Below are 22,212 nucleotides of genomic sequence, written 5' to 3' on the forward strand. Positions count from 1 at the left end.
ACACAGCCCCAAAAGGCCTCCCCCCCCTCCACACAGCCCCAAAGGGCCTCCCCCCCCGCCTCCACACAGCCCCAAAGGGCCTCAGACTCCTGAGGTCTCTGTCAGTGGTAAGTGTCAGGTTAATGAACAGACCAAGAACATCATTTAAGAGACAAGGCTAAAAGTCCTACCAGTGCCAGCAGCAGAAGGCAGGAATCGGGTACCAGGCCTGCCCCGTTCTGACCAGCAGCTCAGCAGCCAGCCACACAAGCCAAGAATCCTGCAGGCTGCTCTGAAGCCACCACAATTGCAGGCCCAAGCCCAGCACAACACAGCCTCACAGTATCACCAAGGTTGGAAAGGACCTCGAGGATCATCGAGTCCAACCTATCACCACAGACCCCATGACTAGACCACGGCACCAAGCGCAACACCATGAGCCCTGTGCTGGTTACAGCTCTGGATGGGTTTGACCCTACCCAAGAGCTGGATTTATTCGTGGCACTTGCCATGACAGGAGTGCAACTGCTGCAAACCCCGGGGGAGCGTCAGCCTGATCCTGCTGCAGAGCAGGAAGTGCTCTCTCCGGAGGGAATAAGCTCTTCCCCTTCGAGCAGGAGCCTAGCTCGGAACGCTACAGCCCACCATCGTTTTCCCTAGCACAGTTCCAACTTCCAAGCTCCTCTTCTTGCTCTGAAACCTCTCAAGCACAGTAATTTCACCACCAGGGACAACAGCCATGCCCACAGCACAGCCCCTGCACACCATCAACTCCAGCTCCACATCTGCCTGCCAATCTGCTCAGAAGGCCACCAAAAACACACCCCGGCTACGTTCCTCCACGGTTTGACTCCTTAGCCCTAATTACACACCAGTTACAGGCTCCACACTGCACTCCTCACAACCCTCCTTCCACCAGCCCCAGCGAAGCTCTCTTCGGTGACACAGCCTGGTGTCTGCTGCGCCGGGGAGGGCACCGCAGCACAGGCTTCGGGTGCCAGGAAACCAGGTGGGTTTTCAGCTGGAAGCAGCAAATGCCTCCTCCCATCAGTGCAGGGCCCCGCTGCATTCCACGGCAACCAAGCACAAGCTCTGCCTCACTGAATGGACCAAAACCAGGGCAGAGGACACGCAGGCCTGGCCCCCGCTGCTGCTGCATAGGCTTAAGGAGCACAGCGACAGGCCTGCCGCGATTAGATGTGCAATTCGAGGCGAACCACCGAATAAGACAAGGCCCAAAAGAACAAACTAGTAACTCGAGAGGTGCTCTGCTCTTGAAGTCACGGCGGGCGCGCTGTGGGAGCCCAAAAACCAACACCGCCAAGGAGAGAAGCCACGGGCCCGCGCCGCTCCCGGGGACACGGGGGCAGCGGCAGGCAGGCAGCACCCACCGCCACGGAGCGCCAGCGTTAATCCTCGCCATCGCAGCGCCGCCGCTAATCTGCCCGGCTGCCCGGCCCCCGGCACAGCGGCCGCCCGCACAAAAGGAGGCCGAAGGCGGCGCGGCGGCGGCGGCCCGGGCGAGCTCCGGAGCCGGCCGGCAGCCTCCCGGCAGCCTCCCGGCAGCGCGGCACCGGGGAGCGCGTTAGGTAACCGCCGCGCAGGGTCTGATGCAATAGCTGTACGTGCAGAGCCCGGTGCCGGGCCCCGTCGCCGGCGGGAGGATACAGGTCAGGTCCAGGTCGAAGCCATCCTCCTGGTATCGCCTTTTGTTCCTGCTGACGATCTCTTTGATGATGGCGGTCATGTCTGGCAGCCGGGGGCCGCTCCGGGACAGCGCGCAGGGGCCGGGCGGCGGCGGGGCGCGGGACCGGGTGGCGGCGGCGGCGCTCCGGCGGCCGCCGGGCGGCCCCGGGCGCGGGGCCTGCTGCGCCGGCGGCTCAGCCCCAGGCGGGCCCGCCTCCCTCCGCGGCGGCGGCAGCGACGGCTCCCGGCGGCGGCTGCCCCCTCCTCCTCCTCCTCCTGCCGCCGCTGCGCCGAGCGGGGCGGGAGCGGCAGCAGCGGCGGCGGCGGCCGAGCAGAGAGGGTCCGGAGCCGGGCCGAGTCCCTGAGGGTGCCGCCGCCGCCGCCGTCTTTGAGGCGAACGGGGAGGAGGCGGAGAGAGCAGCTCTCCGGCGCTCCGGGCCCCAGCAATGGTGACAGCGGCTCGGGGCGCCCCCCCGGCCCGGCCCCGCTCCGCCCCGCTCCGCTCCCCGCCCGGGGCGGCGGCGGCAGCGGCGGCGGTAGCGGCAGCGGGCCCGGAGCCGCGCGGTGGGGCCGCGCCGCCGGGAGGGCGGGCGGGGGGCTCCTCGGCGACGGCGGAGCGGCGGCGGCAAAGGTGTTGGCTCCTCAGGGCGTGCGGGCCGGCGGCGCGGCCTGGCTCATTCCCCCCCGGCCTGCTCCGCGCCCAGCAGCGCCGCGCCAGCGTTAGACTCCCATCATGGCTGCAGCTTCCGAGAGGGGAGGCAGCGCCGCCCCGCCCCCTCCGCCGCCTCTGCCGATGCCACAAAGTAGTCCCCCGCCGGCGGCCGCCCCGCCGCTCCCAGACGCTGCCTCTCCGCCTCGCTCTATCCCAACCCTCCGGCCCGCCTTCCTGTCGCCGCTCCGGGCCCCGCTTCTCCCGCCGTCCTCAGGGGGAGAGGAAGCGGCGGGCGGAGGGATACGGGATGCGAGAAGCAGCAGACGCCGCCGCGCCGAGCAGAGCGGCGGTGCTGCGACGGGTCACGTGGGCGGCCCCTGCGCTCGCCGCGGCCCCTCCCCCCCGCGGGCGGAAGTGGCCGGGCCGGGCCGGGCCCAGCCGAGCCCCGCGCGGCGCGGCCGAGCCCTGCCTGAGCCGCGCCGAGCCCTGCCGCCAGCGCGCCGCCCCCCACTGAGGCCCTAGGGCAGTAGGAGCCGGGACCCTTCCCGTTCTCTGCGCCCCCGCGGCCTTCCCGGGCGGGAGAATGCAGCTTTCCTCCCTGCCTCCTTCCCCAGGCCGGTCGGCCCGCAGCTTTAGGGGCCGCCGCGACTGCAGCCGCCCCGGGCCGGGCAGGGGGCTGCGTTTCTGTAAGCGGCCTAAAGCGGAGTGACGGGCGCGGCACGCCCCCGAGCCCCGTGAGGAGAGAGGGAGAAGGGGCTTGAGCCCATCGCCAGCGGGCCGAGTCCGCGGCGGTGGGGCTGCGGTGAAGCCGCGCGTGCAGCCCTGCCCGCTGCGCCTCCGCCCAGCGCGGAGCGCGAGCGCCTACCGCCCCCTGCAGCCGCCCCGGCCGCGGGGCAAGGACGGCGCCTGCCGCCCGCCTGCTGCCCCCGGGGCCTGCCCGGGCTGCCAGCCACCGAGCGCCGGCCTAGGGACGTGGAAGCGCCCCCGCGGCTGCCAAAGGCTGGAGCCCCGGTTGTGGCCGTGCTGCCTGTGTGGGGCTGTGTGTCCCCCACCTCGCCTCACTGCGTGCTCACAGTGCCCTGTCGAAATCCCGGAGTCCCACTATGGTGAGGGGTTGAAAGGGACCTCTGGAGATCATCCACTCCAACCCCCCTGCTCCAGCAGGGCACCCACAGCACCCTGCCCAGCAGCACAGTGCCCAGGGCGGGTTGGAAGCTCTCCACACCAGGAGACTCCACAACCTCTCTGGGCAGCCTGCTCCAGGCCTCCAGCAGCCTCACAACAAACAACTTTCTCCTCCTGCTCAGCTCCAACCTCCTGCCTGCCACTCTGTGCCCCTTGCCCCTTGGCCTGGCCCTGGGCACCACTCAGCAGAGCCTGGCCCCAGCCTCTTGCCCCCCACAGCTCCTTTAGCTCTTGCTGAGCATTGCTCAGCTGCCCTCTGGGGCTGCTCTGCTGCAGGCTCTCAGCCCCAGGGCTCTCAGCCTTTGCTGCTCCCAGAGCTGCTCCAGGCCCCTCAGCAGCTTTGCAGCTTCTGCTGGACCCTCTCCAGCAATTCCCTGGCTCTGGAACTGGGGAGCCCAGAACTGGACCCAGTACTCCAAAGCAGCCTTTAAATCCCTTTAGAACATCAGCAAATAAACTCTGTTCCTCGTCCTTTGTGGTGAGAACTCCTCTAAGCCTTTGGCAGCTGCTGGCATGGATGATTTGCAGGGAAATGACCTGTAGGGGAACCTGTCACAGCCTGAGCTTCTTGAATGTGAAAACTCTCTGCAGCCTGCCAGCAGCTTCCACCATCTTCATGTCACTTACTTATTGGACAGTAGGCAAAGTGAGGGGAGGTCAGTGATAGAACTGTAGAGACATTTTTGTTGGGCAAGCCCTGTAAGATTATCCAGTCCAACCCTCCTCTAACTCAGTGGTTGAAACACTGGAGTAAGACACCTTGTGAAGAAGCCTTGTCAAGGGAGCGAGCAGGCAGCTCTTTGGATCTATAAAGGGATGAGAGACACCTCCAGAAATCCACAAGGAACAGAAGCAGAAAGGCAACCACTTCCTACACAGCTGGAAAAGAGACCCCCTGGAAAGGCCCAGCCTGGTGGGAAGAGGGGAACCCATGCACCTGGGTTTCAGCCTTCTCTCCATGAAAAGCAAGTGGTAGAATCCTAGGTTTAATTAAATCATCATTCCACCTCGAATCTTTCTGAAGCTGGCAGGGAAAGACCCCCTTGCAAAGAGACTTGGTGGCTTGCTAGACGAAGAAGATGGTCCTCACAGGAACACAAGTGAGACATTTTGTGTTCCTGAGGCCAAGAGGGCCAGTGCTATCCGGGGCTGCATGAGAAGGGCTGTGGGCAGCAGGTCAGAGAGGTTCTCCTGCCCCTCTGCTCTGCCCTGCTGAGGCCACAGCTGGGATCTGGTGTCCAGGTCTGGGCCCCTCAGGTCAGGAAGGGCCTGAGGGAAGTGCTGGAGAGAGTCCATGGCAGAGGCACAGAGCTGCTGCAGGCAGTGGAAGATCTTCCTCAGGAGCAGAGCCTGAGGGAGCTGAGGGCTCTGGAGCTTGGAGAGGAGGAGCCTGAGAGGGGAGCTCCTTGCTGGGGCTAAAGCTGTGCAGGGGCAGTGCCCAGAGGCTGGAGCCAGGCTCTGCTGGGGGCTGCCCAGTGCCAGCACAAGGGGCAGTGGTGGAAGCTGAGGCAGAGGAAGTTGCATGGGAAGAGGAGGGAGAAGTTTTTCCCTGGGAGGGTGCCAGAGGCCTGGAGCAGGCTGCCCAGGGGGGCTGTGGAGTCTCCCTCTGTGGAGAGATTCCAACCCCCCCTGGCTGTGTTGCTGTGTGCCCTGCCCTGGGTGCCCCTGCTCTGGCAGGGCTTGGACTAGAGGAGCTCTGGAGCTCCCTTCCAGCCCAGAGCATTCTGTGCAGCTTAGTAACTGCAGTACCTGGAGGATGGCTATCAAATACCTTTGAGGAGGGCAACCTTGAGTAAAATAGCACTTAAATGTTGGTAGGTTGCTGTGGGAGATTGGTTAATAAGCCTGGCAAGCAGGAAAGAAGTTGGATCAGACATAGTACTCCTCCGTGTGGCTGAGGAGATTTATTAGCTAGCAATGTCTGCATCCCTAAATGAGGCCATCCTGCACACAGCCTCCCTCAGAGGAGCAGCAAAAGGGCACTGGCAAGTGCCAGCTCAACTCCAGGGCTGCTTCTTCTAAGGGAGGTGCTGAGGTCTGGCTGCAGATGGCTGGAGCAGGAAGAATGGGAGGCTGAAAAGCCAGGCTTTGCCTTTAAGGGCTGAAAATAAACTGGAACATAAGGTGGAGGGATTTCCTGGGTGGCTGCAGCCCTCAGTCTTTGCAAATGCTGCATTATGTAATTCCTTTCATAAATGTATTCTCCAGTTGCATCTGAAGATCTTTTGCCACCCTTGTGCCCCCTGGGAGACCCTTCCCAGAAACTTCCTCTGATTCCCACGCTAAGTCTATTTGTGGCTGGTTTGGATCCATTGATTCTGGTGCCAGCCCTGGCCTTCAACAGCTCCAGCCCCACTGCATTTCCCTTCTGTGCCCTTAAAGGCAGAAGCATGCCTCTGAGCCATCGCCTGACTCCACTAAGCCAGCTGAGCTCCCCTGGCTTGCCACTCTCCCTCACATCAGCAGCAGCCTTCTGCCTCAGTCTCATCACTATTTCTCACTCCAGTGTTGATGACCACGATGAGATGCAGCGTTCCCAAGGGTGCCAAGGACAATGGCATCAAGCCCCTCCAAAGCCTGCCTGGAGCATCACTCCCAGGATTGGGCTCCTCATTTTAAGAAGGACATTGAAAGACTTGAAGGTGTCCAGAGAAGGGCAACAGAGCTGGGGAGGGGTCTGGGGCACAGCCCTGTGAGGAGAGGCTGAGGGAGCTGGGGTTGCTTAGCCTGGAGAAGAGGAGGCTCAGGGGAGACCTTCTTGCTCTCTCCAACTCCCTGCAGGGAGGCTGGAGCCAAGTGGAGGTTGGGCTCTTCTCCCAGGCCCCCAGCACCAGAACAAGAGGACAGAGTCTCAAGCTGTGCCAGGGGAGGTTTAGGCTGGAGGTGAGGAGAAAGTTCTTCCCAGATTCTTCCCAGTTCTTCCCAAGAGAGACTGGCCCTGGGGATGTGCTGCCCAGGGAGGTGGTGGAGTCCCCATCCCTGGAGGTGTTCAAGAGGGGATTGGATGTGGCACTTGGAGCCATGGTTGAGCTGATCAGATGGTGCTGGGGGATAGGTTGGACTTGATGATCTCTGAGGTCTTTTCCCACCTGGTTGATTCTATGATTCTATGGTTCTATCTCCCAGGGCCTTGTTTTCAGGATCACTTTGGCAGCTCAGTTATTTTAGGGATCAACTGAAGCACCTGCTCTTCCTTTCCCAAGCTCCACAGGCATGGAATGAGCCCACAAAAACCTACTGTGGGCTCCTGGCCTTGGAGGCTTTTCCACAGACAAACACAGATGTGGTTAGCAAATCACAAAATCTCAGATGGTAAGGTTGGAACCTGAAGAGGCTCACCAAGAGCAAGGGCAGGGTGCTGCAGCTGGGCTGGAACCATCCTCACTGCCAGTGCAGGCTGGGGGAGGAGGGGAGAGAAAGCAGCCCTGAGGAGAAGGCCTTGGGGGTGCTGGGGGGGGAGAAGCTGGGCAGGAGCAGGCAGTGTGAGCCTGCAGCACAGGAGGCCAAGGGCAGCCTGGGCTGCACCCAAAGCAGCACTGCCAGAGGTGCAGAGAGGAGATTCTGCCACTGGGCTCTGCTCTGGGGAGACCTCACCTGCAGGGCTGTGTGCAGGGCTGGAGCCCTCAGCACAGCAAGGACCTGGAGCTGATGGAGAGGCTCCAGAGGAGGCCATGGAAATGCTCAGGGGTTGGAACAGCTCTGCTGTGAGCACAGGCTGAGGGAGCTGGGGGTGTTCAGCCTGGGGAAGAGAAGGCTCCAGGGAGACCTCAGAGCAGCCTGCCAGGACCTGAAGAGGCTACAAGAAGGCTGCAGAGAGACTGCTCCCAAAGGCCTGCAGGGACAGGAGCAGGGGCAAGGGCTGCAAAGCAGAGCAGAGCAGATTGAGATTGGATGTGAGGAACAAGTTGTGCCCCAGGAGGCTGCTGGAACACTGCAGCAGGCTGCCCAGGGAGGTGGTTGAGGCTCCCTGCCTGGAGCTATTGCAGGGGAGGCTGGAGAGGGCTCTGGGCAGCCTGCTCCAGTGGAGGATGTCCCTGCTCATTGCCATCAGGGCTTGGTTCCATGTTGGTTTGTGTCTCTGTGTCTCTATCCCCTGGCATTGTTCTTCTCTCCATCCCACTTGGGTTAGTTTTTTTCCCACTCCATCAGTCTTCCTGTTGGGAAGCAGAGCGATCCATGGAGAGCCTCTGGCACTCACTGACTGTCCAGCCCAGCCCAGCCCAGCCCAGCCCAGCCCAGCCCAGCCCTGCCCCTTGCCACACATTCTACCTGAAATATTTCAATTTTGAGGGAAATTTGCAGTCTAATTTTTCACTAAACATCAAAAACCAGCCCCAAAATGGTACTTATTTCACCCTCCAACAGCTGCAAGAGAAAAACCAATTTAAAAAGTATGTGGCATGAGTCTAACCTTCTGTAGCTGCTTGCTAGATCTATCCCTGAGTAGGAAGCATCCTTCATGATCCGAGGCAGCCAAGGCACACCAAGCACTGGAGGACAGCAGCTGCTACCAACACCTTTCTCCCTTTTTTTCCTAGTGTAAAGCCATGAATTCCACTCCCTTGCTTTTGCAGTCTCTCCTGGCTCCTACACTCCTGATCAGCCTAGGGTGGCCTTGTGCAAAAGGCTCCAGCACTAACAGAGGGATGGAGACTTCATGGAGCATCGGCTTCTAGAGTCAGTTAAGTCCCTGGTCAAGCCTCTATCACTGCAAAGGTTTGGAGACTCTGTGTTATCCTGCAGGCTCCAAAGGTGGAAGTGTTCAAAGCCAGGCTGGATGAGGCCTTGAGGAACCTGGGCTGCTGGTCCATGGCAGGGGCTTGGAGCTGGATGAGCTTGAAGGTCCCTTCCAACCCAACCCATTCTGTGAGTCTAGGAAATGCATTTGGGTTTCTCTAATGCTGTCAGACACTGAGAGATCTCCAGGTGAAACCTTGGCTTGGAGCTGGGGGCAGGGAGAGGGTTGGATTGGTTCCTGTCATCCTCCTTATGATTCAAGTGAGTTTAGAGCAACTCTGCTCTGAGGTGCTGCCCTGCCAGCCAGCAGCCTTTCTGATCATGGTCTCACTGGCCCCAGGCTACCACAAGCTGGCAGCTTAGGGCAAAGGCAAAGGCACCCAGAGCTCAGGTGTGCACAGAACCTCCACACTGCTCAGCTCCTTCCTCTGTCTCCCTGTGGGACAGCTACAAGAAACCTCCTGGAGAAGATGGAGCTTAGCCCCAGAGGGGAGGCAACAATTTGGCAGGGGATGGAAGTGGAAGAACATCTTCAAAGAGAGAAGAAGCAGCAAAGGCAAACTCAGGAGGAAAGCAGCACAAACAAGCATGGCCATGTGCAAAAAGCTCCAGCACTAGCAGAGGGATGGAGACTTCATCACCTTCAAGAATGAGGCAAGTCCCAGGTCAAGCCTTCAGCACTGTAAAGACTTTGAGACTCTGTGCAGGCTCCAAGCCTGGAGCCATGGTTTAGTTGCCAGGAGGTGTTTGGTAATGGGTTGGATTTGATGAGCTCTGAGGTCTTTTCCAACCATATTGGTTCTATGATTGTAGGATCTGCTGCTGTATGGAGGAAATTCAGTGTCACTTTCTCTCTCTGAGGTGGAGCTGGTAGAGGAATCACAGAGCAGCAGCAGCTCTGCTCCACAGCTTCTGGACTATGATAGCTACCAGGATCTCCTTAGCAGGTGAAGCACCTGAGGGAGGGCTGAGGGAGACCTCCTTGCTCTCTACAGCTCCCTTCAGGGAGGTTGGAGTCAGGAGGGAGCAGCCTCTTCCTCTTGGTGTCCAGCAGCAGGAGCAGAGGCAATGGTTCCAAGCTGCCCCAGGGGAGGCTGAGGCTGGAGCTCAGCAAAGATTCCTGCCCTGGAAGGGCTCTCAGCCATTGGAATGCTCTGCCCAGGGCAGTGCTGGAGTCCCCATCCCTGGGGGTGTTCCAGCAGTGTGTGGCTCTGGTGCTTAGGGACAGGGTTTGGTGCTGAGCCTGCAGTGCTGGCTGGAGAGATGGGGCTGGGGGAGCCTGGAGGGCTCTGCCCACCAGCTGTGTTCTGTGATTCCATGACACAAGAGTGGAGAGGTTGAAGAGGAGTTGCCAAAACCTTGTATCCTTTCCACTTCTTACAGAGGTGTCCTCATGTTAACCTTTTCTTTCCTGGACATTGTTCTGTTGCTGTGTGGAGAGAGTGGAATTCATCACAAAGTGAAATGTGAGAACAATCACCTCCAGATGGCTTAGTAAGGAACTAAGGAAGTCCTACATTCTGGTGCCATGCCACATCCACCAGATGCTGCCTGCTCCAAACCCCAGCTGCTAGCCTCTGCCATTGCTATCAAGGGTAAGAAAAGGGCTGAGGGACTTCTGACATTCTTTGCCTCACTCTTTTATTATCAGATCCATTCTGCTCAGGGTGTTCAGTTTCTTGATAGAGATCACAGCTCACAGGATGTGAAGGGTTGGAAAGGACCTCTGGAGAGCTTCCAGTCCAAGCCCTGCCAGAGCAGCACCACAGAATCCAGCACAGGTCCCACAGGAACACATCCAGACAGGGCTGCAAAGGCTCCAGAGCAGGAGACTCCACAACCTCTCTGGGCAGCCTGCTCCAGGCCTCTGGCAGCCTCCCAGGCAAGAAGTTCCTCCTCCTGCTGAGCTGCAACCTCCTGGCCTGCACTTTCCATCCCTTGCCCCTTGGCCTATGCCAGGGCACAGTCAGCAGAGCCTGGCCCTGGCCCTTCCTTCCTGCCCCCCAGCCCTCAGCTCTTGAGAGACATTGAGCAGATCCCTCTCAGCCTTCTCCTCTCCAGCCTCAGCAGCCCCAGGGCTCTCAGCCTCTCCTCAGCAGCAGTGCTCCAGGCCCTTCAGCAGCCTTGCAGCCCTCCCTTGGCCTCTCCCCAGCAGATCCCTGTCCCTGCTGAGCTGGGGAGCCCAGAGCTGGCTGCAATCTTGCAGCTGGGGCCTCAGCAGGGCAGAGCAGAGGGGGAGGAGAACCTCCCAAGCAGATCAAGTGTTGCTGTGCTTGAGGGCAGGAAGGCTCTGCAGAGAGATCTGGACAGGTTAAATCAATGAACTGAGATGAAGGGAAAGAGATTTAACAAGAGCAAGTGCTGAGTCCTGCACTTGGGTCACAACAACCCCTAGCAATACTACAGGCTTGGGGCAGAGTGGCTGGAAAGCAGGCTGGTGGAAAAGGACCTGGGGGTGCTGGTGGTTGGCTAGCTGAACATGAGCCAGCAGCGTGCACAGGTGGCCAAGTAGGCCAAAGGCATCCTGGCCTGGACCAAAACCAGTGTGGCCAGTAGGAGTAGGGTAGTGATGGTGGTGATGGTGCCCCTGTAGATTGCTGTGGTGTGTTCTGTTCTGGGCACCACAGCATAGCAAAAAACTCCTGCCCTGGGATAGGCCAAAGGGCAATGGCTGAAAACTGCAACCCAGGAGGTTGCAGCTCAGCAGGAGGAGGAACTTCTTGCCTGGGAGGCTCCCAGAGGCCTGGAGCAGGCTGCCCAGAGAGGTTGTGGAGTCTCCTGCTCTGGAGCCTTTGCAGCACTGTCTGGATGTGTTCCTGTGGGACCTGTGCTGGATTCTCTGCTCCTGCTCTGGCAGGGGGCTTGGGCTGGAAGCTCTCCAGAGGTCCCTCCCAACCCCTCACATCCTGTGAGCTGTGATTGAGGTCCTGGAGTGTGTCCAGAGGAGAGCAGCAAGGTTGGTGGAGGGTTTGGAGGGTATCATCTGAGGAGAGGCTGAGGGAGCTGGGGTTGTTTGGTGTGGAGAAGGCTGTGGGGGACCACATTATTCTCTACAACTGCCTGAAAGGAGGTTGGAGTGAGGCTGGTGTTGGTCTCCTCTCCCATGTAGCTAGTAATGAGAAATGAGTTGAAGTTGTGCTGGGGAGGGGAAAGGGGTTTAGATTGGACATCAGGAAAAACATCTTCACTGAGAGAGTGGTCAGGCACTGGTTGCCCAGGGAGGTGATGGAGTTGCCATGCCTGGAGATGCTCAGGAAGCTGTAGCTGTGGTGCTTCAGGATATGGTTTAGTTGTCATGGTGGTAGGGTTATGGTTGGACTCGATGATCCTGGAGGTCTTTTCCGGCCTCGGTGATGCTGTGACTCTTGGATTCTATGACACTGCTCCCCAGAGGGCACACTGTGTCTCTTGAGGGGCAGGTGTGGAATCACAGAGCTGGCAGGGACCCCAAAGCTCAGCCAGCCCCAACCCCCTGCCATGGGCAGGGACACCTCACACCACAGCAGGTTGCTCACAGCCACCTCCAGCCTGGCTGCAAACACCTCCAGCCAGGAGGCTTCCACCACCTCCCTGGGCAACCTGGGCCAGGCTCTCACCACCCTCCTGGCCAACAACTTCTTCCTCACAGCCAAGCTCCAGCTCCCCACTTCTCCTTTTGCTCCATCCCCCCAACTCCTATCCCTCCCTCACCCCCTCCAAAGTCCCTCCCCAGCTTGCTTGCAGCCCCCTGCAGATCCTGGAAGGCCACCAGAAGGGCTCCTGGGAGCCTTCTCCTCTCCAGCCTGCACAAGCCCAACTCTCTCAGGCTGTCTGCAGAGCAGAGCAGCTCCAGCCCTCTGCTCCTCCTCCTGGCCCTGCTCTGGACACCTTCCAGCCCCTCCAGAGCCTTCCTGTGCTGGGGGCTCCAGCACTGGCCCCAGAGCTGCAGCTGTGGTCCCAGCAGAGCCGAGAAGCGCTCCCAGGCTCTGTGCCAGACGCCGTGCGGCTGGGGGAGGCGGGGGCCGGGCCGTGCCGGCGGGCGGAACCTTGTTGCGGGGGTGCGGGGAGCCGGCCGGAGGGGAGAGGCAGGGGACAGGCAGGGGACGCAGCGCCTCCCAGCCGCGACCCGCGCTGCCGCCGCCGCCTTCCGGCGCCCTCCTGTGTCCCTGCGGCCGCCGCCGGCGCCTTGTCCGTGAGAGCAGCCCGAAGGGTGAGTGCCCTGGAGGGGAGGGCCGCGGCCGGGCGCTGCGCGGCTCCGCCTGCCGCTGCGCGTGCACCCGCCGGGCGGCGGGAAGGTCACGGCGCGGCACAGCGCGGCACAGCACGGCGCGGCACAGCCGTCCTCGCCTCACCGCCGTGGCCGGGCCCCGGGCAGCCGCCGCAGCGGCTTCGGCAGAGCCAGAGTCTGCCGGGGCCCTGCTCCTGCCCTCCCTCCCGCTCTCGGGAGGCCCCGCTGCCGGCACGGCTCGGCAGGGCCGCCCTGCCCCGTCCCGCCCCGGTCAGCTCCGGCCCCGCCAGGTCTCGGCGGCCGGAGCGGGAGCCGGCCGCCTGCCGCGGGCAGCCCCGCGGGCCAGGCAAGGAGCACGGCCGAGTCCTTGAAAGGGCAGGGGGTGCGGTGGCCTGCGGGCTCGGGAAGGGGCAGGGGTTTCCCGGCAGCGAGCGAGGCTTCCCCGCGGGGGTAGCGCAGCAGCCGGCCCCGCGCCGATGCTTTTGGTTTCCTTTTCGTGCTGGGAGCGTTGGCGAAGGGACAAGCAGGGCTGAGCCGAGACAGCCGTGGCCCTGCGGAGCCAGGCTCTGCTCTTCACTCGGCTGCCCTTCTCGCTGTCTCGGCAATCTGCCGAGGAAACAAACGCTGAAATTCATGCGGGGTAAGCGGAGCTTCCCTTCGGTTGTGCTTCCCTCCTGTCGAAGGGGCAGGGACTGTGTACAAAGCGGGTTGGTTTGTGGGGGAAGGGGCTTGGAAGCGTTTTTCCTTGCTCACTGGGTATCTGAGCCTCTTATTTTAATAACTCTGGCTGAAGAGAGGGTGCAGAATCTTCCAGCTCTGAGAGCCTGGCCCAGGTTGCCCAGGGAGGTGGTGGAAGCCTCCTGCCTGGAGGTGTTTGCAGCCAGGCTGGAGGTGGCTGTGAGCAACCTGCTGTGGTGTGAGGTGTCCCTGCCCATGGCAGGGGACTTGGAGCTGGCTGAGCCTTGGGGTCCCTGCCAGCCCTGCCAGCTCTGTGGGTCTGTGTGCCTGGGTTGGATGGCTAAGCAGGCAGGTTTAGTTTGTGTTCTCTGGCAGATATGCAGAGCCAGGGCCTTTGATTTTACATTTCTCAATAGTTTGGAGACATAAACCTCCCCCAGCTGTTGTAGTGAGCCACACTGAACTACAGCAGCAAGCTGCTGATGTCTTTTGGTAGAGGCATGGTGAGGCTTCTCCCAACACCAGCCTGCCAAATCCTTCTCAGACAGAACCTCTGCTGTGGCATTGCCTTGAGCTGAGTTTGTAGATTCAGGGAATGCTTGGGTTGGGGTTGGAAGGCACCTCAGAGCTCATCCAGCTCCAAGCCCCTGCCATGGGCAGGGACCCCTCCCACCAGCCCCGGCTGCTCCAGGCCTCATCCAGCCTGGCCTGCAACCCCTCCAGGCAGGAGGCAGCCACAGCCTCCCTGGGCAGCCTGTGCCAGAGTCTCCCCAGCCTCACTCTCAACAATCTCTTCCTCCTCTCCACTCTCCATCCCCCCTCCTCAAGCTTCAATCCATTCCATTTCATGCTATCCCTACGAGCCCTTCCCTGGTTTTCTCCAGGCCCCTCTCAGGTGCTGGGAGGCTGCTCTGCAGTCTCCCTGGAGCCTTCTCTTCTCCAGGCACCTTCCTGTCTTTCTGTACATACATTTGCTTATCTTTGTCCCCCCTGAAGAGATTTCTTTCTGGGTTTCAAACCCAGGCTCTGTCTCCTCCTGGCATTTGCTTTGGGCACTGGGGGGGGTGTGTGTGTGGTTTGCCTGGTTGTGCTTTCCCCTTGCTCTGGGTTCCTGGGCCAGCAGAAGGGGGGATTCAAGGATATCTTGGCTGTAGGCAGCCTGGCTATTCCCTGGCTGACAGCTCCCTTTGGCCAGCAGCCAGGCAGCATTTGAAGCTGCCAAAGGGGTTGCCACTGCTTTTGTCCTTGCAACAGGAAAATCAGGCAGGGACTGAGGAGAGCTTCAGGGACTTTCCAGTGGCAGACACTGACAGTTGAGGGTGAAAGCAGATTGGGGAAAGAGCACTCAGGTGTTTTTGCAGTGGTTTAGGCTGTTGGGTTTGTTGTTTGGGGGTTTTTGCCCTCTCTGCAGCACACTCCCAGCTGCTGTACTTGCTGGGTTTGGCTTGTACAGCAGCCAGCTTTCTCCCTCGGTAGCTGTGTGCCACATCCAGCATTTTCAGGTATTAATAACTCAAAATATCTTCTGCTCAGAGCAGGCTCCCAGCTCTTAACCTCATTTGATTCAAATGCAAGCCAGGGGTTGCTCCTTGCTGTGGCAGGTGGGGCCTTGTCCTTTGAGCTTCCTCTGGGAGAAAGGAGTTCTGGGGTTTATCAGCCTGGAGAGCTGGGCAAAGGGGAATCTCATGAGGGTCAGGAAGGGTAAGTCCTGCAGCTGGGCAGGAAGAGTGAACTGCAACAGCACAGCTGGGAGGGGATCTGCTGGAGAGCAGCCCCAAGGAGAAGCACCTGGGACTGCTGGGGGGCAGCAAGGTCTGCAGGGCACAGCAGTGTGCCCTGGGGGCCAAGAAGGCCAAGGGGCTCCTGGGCTGCACTCAGCAGAGTGTGGCCAGCAGAGCCAGGGAGCTTCTCCTCCCCCTCTGCTCTGCCCTGCTGAGGCCCCAGCTGCAAGATTGCAGCCAGCTCTGGGCTCCCCAGCTCAGCAGGGACAGGCATCTGCTGGGGAGGTCCAAGGGAGGGCTGCAAGGCTGCTGAAGGGCCTGGAGCACTGCTGCTGAGGAGAGGCTGAGAGCCCTGGGGCTGCTGAGGCTGGAGAGGAGAAGGCTGAGAGGGATCTGCTCAATGTCTCTCAAGAGCTGAGGGCTGGGGGGCAGGAAGGAAGGGCCAGGGCCAGGCTCTGCTCACTGTGCCCTGGCATAGGCCAAGGGGCAAGGGATGGAAAGTGCAGGCCAGGAGGTTGCAGCTCAGCAGGAGGAGGAACTTCTTGCCTGGGAGGCTCCCAGAGGCCTGGAGCAGGCTGCCCAGAGAGGTTGTGGAGTCTCCTGCTCTGGAGCCTTTGCAGCCCTGTCTGGATGTGTTCCTGTGGGACCTGTGCTGGATTCTGTGGTGCTGCTCTGGCAGGGGCTTGGGCTGGAAGCTCTCGAGAGGTCCCTCCCAGCCCCTAGCACCCTGTGGTCCTGTGGTCAGTGACTTGGCATCCTTGGATCAGTGACAGCCACCAGTAGTCTCTCTTCAATGGAAGGTAACTTGGCACAGAGATAAAGTAGCCTTTCCTCCTTGGTTAAGGTGTTGTGTGGCTGAGAGGAGCAGAGGTTTCTCAAGGGGAGGGTGCAGTCAGGACCTTGTTGCATCACCAGGGCTCAGGGCCTCAGGTTGTTGCTGCCATTTCCTCTCTGATGCCTGAAAGTGAAAAGGAAACCATTTCCCTGCCTGCTGCCTCTACACCCAGCTTTATCTGCTGGGGCTGTGCTCCTGAGGTGATTCATGTGAACTTGATTCAGTGGTGTGTAACTGGCAGGCAGATGTTGGCTCAGCTTTCATCCTTTCTGTTTCTCTTTGTGCTTCACTCCTCCCAGAGCTGAGTGGCAGAATGGTCAACGCCGAAGCCTTCTCCCGCCCCCTGAGCCGGAACGAAGTGGTGGGCTTGATCTTCAGGCTGACCATCTTTGGTGCTGTGACCTATTTCACCATCAAGTGGATGGTGGATGCCATTGATCCCACCAGAAAGCAGAAAGTAGAAGCTCAGAAGCAGGTAGGATTTGCTGTGAAGTGCTGTCTTGCTCACTGCTGCTGGAGTCATGGATCACAGAGAATTGTGAGGCCTGGGACGGACCCCAAGGCTCAGCCAGCCCCAAGCCCCTGCCATGGGCAGGGACACCTCACACCACAGCAGGTTGCTCACAGCCACCTCCAGCCTGGCTGCAAACACCTCCAGGCAGGAGGCTTCCTCACAGCCAAACTCAAGCTCCCCACTTCTCTTTTTGCTCCAGCCCCCCCACTCCTATCCCTCCTGACACCCCAAAGCAGAGGGGCAGGATCCTCTCCCTCCACCTCTGGCAATGGGCACTGGCAGCTGAGCTGCCCTTGGCCTTCTGGGCTGCCAGTGCCCATTGCTGGCTCCCTGGCCCAGGCCTGATTCCTGCCCCCCTCAGAGGTGTCCCAGACCCCTCTCCCTCCCTCACCCCCTCCAAAGTCCCTCCCCAGCTTGCTTGCAGCCCCCTGCAGATCCTGGAAGGCCACCAGAAGGGCTCCTGGGAGCCTTCTCCTCTCCAGCCTGCACAAGCCCAACTCTCTCAGGCTGTCTGCAGAGCAGAGCAGCTCCAGCCCTCTGCTCCTCCTCCTGGCCCTGCTCTGGACACCTTCCAGCCCCTCCAGAGCCTTCCTGTGCTGGGGGCTCCAGCACTGGCCCCAGAGCTGCAGCTGTGGGCTCAGCAGAGTGGAGCAGAGGGGCAGAACCCCCTCCCTGGCCCTGCTGGCTGTGCATTCACTTAGGGTTTGTTCTCCAGACCTTTCCCCAGCACTGCTGTCGTAGGGTTGGAAGGGTAAGGCCAAGAAACCTCCTCCCTCCCCCCCGTAAGGTAAAGGGAAAGAAAATTGAAGGGAAAGGGAAAAAAACTCACAGCTGAATTAGCAAAGCAGTGGAGCTGTATATTTACAAAGCAATGTAGGATATGCAGGGGAATATATACAAATTTACAATATGTACAATATATACAAAGATATACAATAGAGTAGCACAGAAATGAGAGTTCGCCCCTCTGCTGAGGGGGGTTTCCCACCTCCGCTCTCCCCTCTTTCCCCCTTTCCCCAGAGTGGGTTAGAAAGAGAAAGAAAAGGGAGAAAAAAGGTTAGAAGCACTTGTGTTAATTGGAAAGCAGTTAATACAGGCCTGGTAGCTTATCAGTTTTTCAAGGCCAAAACCTTGGCCGAAAGCCCAGGAGCTGCAAGCTGCTGCCCGAAGGAGAAGCGGAAGCAAGACTGAAGATAGAGTGCTGGAATTTCCAGGATACCCTCCTGCACTCCCAGTTCAGAAGGTGCTTCCTCCCACTTCACCAATGAAATTAGTTTAGATTGTTCTTTTCATTTACCAACTTCCGTCCACCATATTCCCTTTCTTAAGGGGGCAACGTCAACCGGCCACAGTCCACCCCTTCTAAACAATTTCATTGGCCGTTCATACTGTCCATCCAATCCAAAACGATATTTACAGTTCGTGAGTAAAGTTCATAGTCCATTCCGGCTATGCTCAGATGTAGATGATTCAAAAGTCCAAGAAAATCAGAAAATGAGAAAAATGGAAAACAGTTCATTTCTTCACTGACAAAGTGAAGAAAAGGGAAACAGGGATTCTCAGGGTCTCTTAGTTGACTCAGGGCTCTCAGGGATCTCAGGGTTCGTGCACCGTAGATTCCTCGTTGATTCTTCCTTTGGACGCGATGTAGCTGTACAACAGTTCAAAGTTAACCTCTTTCAGCTAAAGTTAAATTTCTTTGTGGAATACACTGAATTTCACCATTCTCTTGCATTACCCAATAAGTGTGACCCGGACCTTCAGCTGAGACCACCCCTCGGACAGGTTTAGCCTCTCCTGAGGGTGAAAATACCCAAACAGTTTTACCTAACAGATTCTTTTCTCTAACAACAGGAACTCTATCACCTTCTACTTTCCGTAGCAAATCGGAATGTGCAGGTCCAGCTCGGTTCACTGAACCTCTACTATTTACCAGCCAGGTTGCTTGTGCTAAATGTTTTTCCCAGTTTTTCAAAGATCCACCTCCCATGGCTTTGAGAGTGGTCTTCAACAAACCGTTGTAGCGTTCAATCTTCCCTGCAGCTGGTGCATAGTAGGGAATGTGGAATATCCACTCAATACCGTGCTCTTTTGCCCAGCTCTTTACAAGGTTGTTCTTGAAATGAGTTCCGTTGTCTGACTCAATCCTCTCTGGAGTTCCGTGTCTCCACAGGATCTGTCTCTCCAGACCGAGAATGGTGTTGTGTGCAGTTGCATGTGGAACTGGATAAGTTTCCAACCATCCAGTGTTTGCCTCTACCATAGTAAGCACGTATTGCTTACCAGAACGAGAACGTGGTAGAGTGATGTAGTCAATCTGCCAAGCTTCACCACACTTGTACTTGGACCATCTGTCACCATACCACAAGGGCTTAAGTCGTTTTGCCTGCTTAATAGCAGCACAAATGTCACAGTCATGGATGACCTGTGTGATAGCATCCATGGAAATGTCTATGGATCTGTCACGAGCCCATTGGTATGTTGCATCTCTGCCTTGATGTCCTGACGAATCATGAGCCCACCGAGCTAAGAATATCTCACCTTGGTGTTTCCAGTCGAGATCAAGATTAGAGTCCATGTCTACTTGAGAAACTCTTGCAGCTAGATCTGCCTGATGGTTGTGTTGCTGTTCCTCAGTAGCTTTGCTCTTAGGAATGTGAGCATCGATGTGTCTCACTTTCACTGGAATTCTCTCGATTCGATCAGCAATGTCCTGCCACAGGTTGGCTGCCCAAATGGGTTTTCCTTTTCTCTGCCAACCACTCTTCTTCCAGTTCTTTAGCCAACCCCACAGAGCATTGGCTACCATCCATGAGTCGGTGTAGAGATAAAGCTTTGGCCATCTCTCACATTCAGCTATGTCGAGAGCTAGCTGGACAGCTTTTACCTCTGCGAACTGACTGGATTCTCCTTCTCCATCTTTCGCCTCTGCAACTCGGCGTGTTGGACTCCACACCGCAGACTTCCACCTTCGCTTGTTTCCAACAAGACGGCAGGAACCGTCTGTGAACAAAGCATCTTTCTTTTCATCATCAGAAAGGTCATTGTAAGGAGGAGCTTCCTCAGCACAAGCTACTTTCTCCTCTGGAGGTTTGGCACAGTCGATGCCTTCAGGCCAACTTGAGATCACCTCCACTAGACCAGGTCTTTCAAGATTTCCCATTCGAGCTCTCTGTGTTATCAGAGCCATCCACTTAGACCAGGTTGAGTCTGTGGCATGATGTGGTGTGGAGCCTTTGCCTTTGAACATCCAATTCAAAACTGGTAATCTGGGAGCTAAGAGAAGTTGTGATTCAGTTCCAATCACTTCAGAAGATGCTTTTACTCCTTCATAGGCAGCTAAAATTTCTTTCTCTGTTGGAGCATAATTAGCCTCTGAACCTCTGTAACCTCGACTCCAGAAACCAAGAGGTCGTCCACGTGTCTCACCTGGAGCTTTTTGCCACAAGCACCAGGTTGGACCATTGTCACTTGCAGCCGTGTACAAAATGTTCTTAATGTCTGGACCATCTCGGACAGGTCCCAGACCCATTGCTTGAATCACTTCTTGCTTTATCTGGTCAAAGGCTGCTTGTTGTTCAGGTCCCCAGTGGAAATGGTTTCTCTTTCGAGTCACATCATACAGAGGTTTCACAGTCTGACTGTATCCAGGAATGTGCAGTCTCCAAAATCCCACTATCCCCAAGAAACGTAGGGTCTCTTGCTTGTTTGTGGGACTTGCCATGGTAGAGATTCTATTTACAACATCCACTGGAATGTGTCGGCGTCCATCCTGCCACCGCACTCCCAGAAACTGAATCTCTGTGGTAGGTCCTTTCACCTTGTCTTGCTTGATGGCAAAACCTGCATCCAGAAGAATGTCAATGATTTTGTTACCTTTCTCGAAGACTTCCTCAGCAGTTTTACCCCAGACGATGATATCATCGATGAACTGGATGTGTTCTGGAGCACCGCCTTTCTCCAGAGCATCGTGGATCACTGCATGACAGATGCTTGAGCTGTGGACCCAGCCCATTGGCAGTCTGTTGAAAGTGTACTGGATTCCTCTCCAGGTGAAAGCAAACTGAGGCCTGCATTCCTCTGCTATGGGAATAGAGAAAAATGCATTAGCAATGTCTATGGTAGCATACCATTTGGCCTCTTTGGATTCCAGCTCATACTGTAGCTCCATCATGTCTGGTACTGCTGCACTCATAGGTGGTGTTACTTCATTCAGGGCTCGGTAGTTGACCGTCAGACACCAGTCTCCATTCTGCTTCCGCACAGGCCACACTGGACTGTTGAAAGGTGAATGAGTTTTGCTGACGACTTTCTGACTCTCCAACTGACGAATCAGATTCTGAATGGGCAACAAAGAGTCACAGTTGGTTCTGTATTGTCTGTGATGCGCAGTCTGAGAAGCAACCGGCAATTTAATGTCCTGTATCTTATGTTGTCCCACAACTGCAGATTCATCAGAAAGCTCAGGTCTGGCAGACAGCTTCAATTTTTGTCCATCAATTTTTATAGAAGCTACTCCAAAAGCCCATTTGTAACCTCTAGGGTCTTTGAAACGCCCTTCTCTCAGAAAATCAATTCCCAATATACAAGGTGCGTCAGGTCCGGTCACAACTGTATGCTTCCTCCATTGTTTACCAGTTAAACTTATATTAACCTCTACCTTACTTAACTCTTGAGATCCACCAGTGACTCCCAGAATAGTTATAGACTCTGATCCCTGATAATTTGATGGTATTATGGTGCACTGAGCTCCTGTGTCAACCAAGGCCCTGTACTTCCAAAATTGTGAAGTGCCAGGCCACTGGATGTACACATCCCAATAGATTCTGTTATCTCTGTTATCCCTCTCCTCCCCCTGGCGGGAGGCAGGGCACCCCTAGTTATGGGGAACATGCGCACATGTGCATTGCACATAGTTTGCAGGGTTATAACTTTGCATGTTATAACTGGAGCCACTGTTGGAGCCATAAGAGTCGTTCTGGGGAACTGTGGAAGTAACAGCTACCCTTCTGGTATTGCTACCTCAGGTTCTGCCACTTTGCAATTCCCTCAGTCTCCTGAAAAGATTAGAAGTTGGTTGGCCATCCCAGCGGTTCATGTTCTCACCAAACTGATCACGCAGAGTTATCCAAATAGTCCTACGTGATTGCCTTGGTGGTCTGTTTTGATTTGATCTGTTTTGGAATGACCTCCTTGGAGGACGTGTATTCCTCACAGATGAAACTTGTATCCACCTGGAGGAAGAATTAGAATTATCCTTCTGTGCCAATTGGTATATGGAATCTTTCAGATCCTTCATGCAACTCTCAATTTTCCCAGAGTTTCAATGGCTGAAACCAAAGAACCACGTGTCATGCTATCCTCCAATTGTCTCATTTGATCACTGAATTGGCCAACCGTAGGAGAAGCTCCACCATAATTTCTTGACACAATTCTGCTTGCCAGAATGTTTGCATAATTAGAAGGAGCAAGTTTGATGATCTTTTTAGCAAGACCAATACCCACAGGAATGTCATCAGGATTCAGAGTTTCATGTTCACCATAGAGTAGCTCTCTAACAGCAAATTCTCTCAAGCGCTTAATTCCCTCATCTATGGTAGTCCAGGGTTTAGGATTCCATGGAAGATCATCTCGGGAAGGGTATCTCAGGGCAACCGCCATTAAAAGGCATATCCACAGATTAACCTTACCGAGAGCTTCGCCTAGATATCTATCTATTCCATTATCCCTCGAGAGAGTTCCCAACTGAGCTGCTGACTTGTCCCCCAACTGTTAGAGCTGGAGCACCTGTATCATAACACCTACTAAGCCAAGCTAGAACTGGCTCCTTATCTGCCCTGGTGAAATCTTTATGGACATTTCGCAATTCCTAACGTGGTGAGGAACATTCTAAAATATCATCTTCTTCTTCTCCCTGAACTTTTTGTCCTAATAATCCTGCTGTCATTTTCTCAAGGATCTCTTTAAGCTGAGAACCACCTTTGCCAGCTCCTTTCCTAGCTTCATCTCTATCCTGCT

General features: G+C 57.0%; 2 protein-coding genes across 3 annotated transcripts in view; one reads left to right on the forward strand and one right to left on the reverse strand.

Annotated features, from left to right (window-relative positions):
* PTEN (phosphatase and tensin homolog) overlaps positions 1-2,427 on the reverse strand; it is a 77,309-nt gene extending 74,882 nt beyond the window's left edge. Inside the window, exon 1 of the mRNA XM_068169203.1 lies at positions 1,648-2,427. Coding sequence (XP_068025304.1) covers positions 1,648-1,726 — 79 coding nt within the window. The 5' untranslated portion in view covers positions 1,727-2,427. The remainder of the gene's footprint in view (positions 1-1,647) is intronic.
* A 9,888-nt stretch (positions 2,428-12,315) lies between these two features.
* Positions 12,316-22,212, forward strand: part of ATAD1 (ATPase family AAA domain containing 1) — a 32,321-nt gene continuing 22,424 nt past the window's right edge. Inside the window, exons 1-2 of one of the 2 annotated variants that reach the window (XM_068169206.1) lie at positions 12,316-12,428; positions 15,980-16,155. In XM_068169206.1, coding sequence (XP_068025307.1) covers positions 15,994-16,155 — 162 coding nt within the window. In that variant the 5' untranslated portion in view covers positions 12,316-12,428; positions 15,980-15,993. Of the gene's footprint in view, positions 12,429-12,851; positions 13,087-15,979; positions 16,156-22,212 lie in introns of those variants that run through there. The other variant, XM_068169204.1, reaches the window with a different exon arrangement.

The sequence above is a fragment of the Melanerpes formicivorus genome, unplaced genomic scaffold (assembly GCF_026170545.1).
Source record: "Melanerpes formicivorus ecotype bairdi unplaced genomic scaffold, bMelFor1.0.p_v2 SCAF_171, whole genome shotgun sequence".
In the NCBI taxonomy this organism is placed as follows: domain Eukaryota; kingdom Metazoa; phylum Chordata; class Aves; order Piciformes; family Picidae; genus Melanerpes; species Melanerpes formicivorus.